We start from the raw sequence: 2,167 nt of genomic DNA, 5'->3' as shown, positions 1-2,167 counted from the left end.
TAATAATTTTTAATAACATGTTAATAACCTGCTAATGACCTGTTAATTACCAGCAAATGACCGTTAACCCAATGATGATTGTTAATAAGTTGTTAATGTCCCATTAATAACTTTTTAATAACATGTTAATAACTTGCTAATGACCTGTTAATAACCTGTTTATTACAGCTAATAAACGTTAGACCAATGATGACCGTTAACCTGTTAATGACATTAATAACACGTTAATTACCAGCTAATGACGTTAACCCAATGATGACCGTTAATAACCTGTTAATGACCCATTAATAATTTGTAAATAAGTTAATAACCTGTTAATGGCATGCTGATAATATTTTAATAATGCGTTAACACCACGTCAGTAAATATTTAGTAATAACCCATTAGGACCAGGTGACTCTAGGACACCTTGTGAGTTTTTAAATTCCACGCCGACTAGTCGCAGTCAGTGATTGTGTCACATGTCACGTGTCACATGATCAGCGCCGGCCGTTGGCTACAAACGGATTCTTCCAAGCAGCTGGAAGAGCAGGACACGTCTTCAAACAGGAAGAAATTCATCAACAATGAGGAAGTTTTTCACTGAAGATGATGGTTTTAGTTTTATTTTAGTTCATCCACTAAATAAAATTAAAAAAATAAATCACAGCGGTGCGCACCACCAGAGAATCCACCTGTTTATTTTTTATTTAGGTGGTTTATTTATTTAGTGGATTAAATAAAACTGACTTTTGCATCTTAATAATAGTTTTGGTTTTCCTGTGACTTATTTGCAGTTTGATAAATGAACATAAAGTCACACTCCACAAGTTTTGTTGTTGTTGTTTTGTAAATAGTAAATTACTTCTTTTTTTGCATGTTTGAGCTCCTATGACGTCATCAACTCGTCAACGTCAACTACTGTCGTGTTTATGTCGACTTTTAAAAATATGTAGTTGTTCAAGCCCTGGTCAGGACCCACTGAGAACTGAGCACAAATCCAAGGACAGGAAGTCCAAGATCCGTCTGTTTCTATTCAAAGATGGAATTAGTCTCTGCGTTTAAACCACCACACCTGAGACCACCAGGTGGAGCAGTGGGCAGATATGTGGCGCCCGGAGCAGTTAGGAATTGGGTGTCTTGCTCTAGACACCTCCACCTGTGGGGGAGTCGAACCACAACTTTCGGCTGCCCTGCCTCTGCCACATCTTGGAGTAATTAAGTGTTAATAAAAGAGTCACAACATGGTCATGTTATGTTAGTATGTTAACAAGTATGTAATGATACGTTAATATCTAGACAGATAATAACATTAATTACAAGCTAACAAAGGTAAATAACTAATACATTTATAAAAACACCCTGTTAATAACTAGTTAATAATGTGTTAATGACAGTTATAAGAGTTTCTACCTATTAGCATTATTGGTATGTAAACAACAGGTTACTGTGGTAACGACGTGTTATCACAATAATAAGTGGTAGTCGTAGATATTTTACTAACAGTCAGCGTTCTCAGCAGTTTATGGTAAAGTTTTAACCAAACGCCTGAAGGATCTGTTCCCCGTCAGCTTCAAGATCACTCCAAGACACTACCATGCCCAAGTTATTTCCTCCACATCTACAGAAAATGACTGAGGTAAAGCGAGTTCTGTGGCAGCCATTTTGAATTGGGCTGGCTGACCCAAAACCAGTCGTACATCTGTCCTGCAGTTTGGGGCACATTTCAAAGTGTGTAGAGTTTTAACGGCATTAGAAATATTCTGTATGCAGCGTTACGAGGCTGCTGTGAAGGTTTTATCCACGTGGACCTGGACCCGACGGGTCAACAGAAGTTATTACACTTTGATGTTTGAGTGGGTTTACTGCTGAGCAGGCCTCGCTAACGACCACGGAACAATTAAAACCTGTGAAGAGGCAGTTTACAGGCGCTGCCAAGGGCTCAATGCCCCAATAAATGTTTGGAAACAGGTTCTGGTCAGAACGCGCAGCTCACAGCAGAACCAGAACCAGAACCGAACCTTCTCACCTGAGCCGCTCTGCTGTCCTCACTGAGCTCTGCTGCCCCCTGCTGGTCACCAACAGGAACACCTGAAGAGTCAAGCACCTGTCATCAAACCTGGAGCTCAATCTTATGATAAACACACACACACACACACACACACACACACACACACACACACACACA

At 39.8% G+C, this 2,167-nt stretch overlaps 1 protein-coding gene across 1 annotated transcript in view; it reads right to left on the bottom strand.

The window, feature by feature from the left end:
- The window catches only part of ciz1b (cdkn1a interacting zinc finger protein 1b), a 10,223-nt gene that overhangs the window by 5,988 nt on the left and 2,068 nt on the right, over window positions 1-2,167 (bottom strand). Inside the window, exon 8 of the mRNA XM_037679989.1 lies at window positions 2,009-2,070. Coding sequence (XP_037535917.1) covers window positions 2,009-2,070 — 62 coding nt within the window. The remainder of the gene's footprint in view (window positions 1-2,008; window positions 2,071-2,167) is intronic.

The sequence above is a fragment of the Nematolebias whitei genome, chromosome 8, assembly GCF_014905685.2.
Source record: "Nematolebias whitei isolate Nwh7 chromosome 8, NemWhi1, whole genome shotgun sequence".
Lineage (NCBI taxonomy): Eukaryota > Metazoa > Chordata > Actinopteri > Cyprinodontiformes > Rivulidae > Nematolebias > Nematolebias whitei.
The sequence above is the reverse complement of the archived record's forward strand: the minus strand, read 5'-3'. Positions and strand labels throughout refer to the sequence as shown.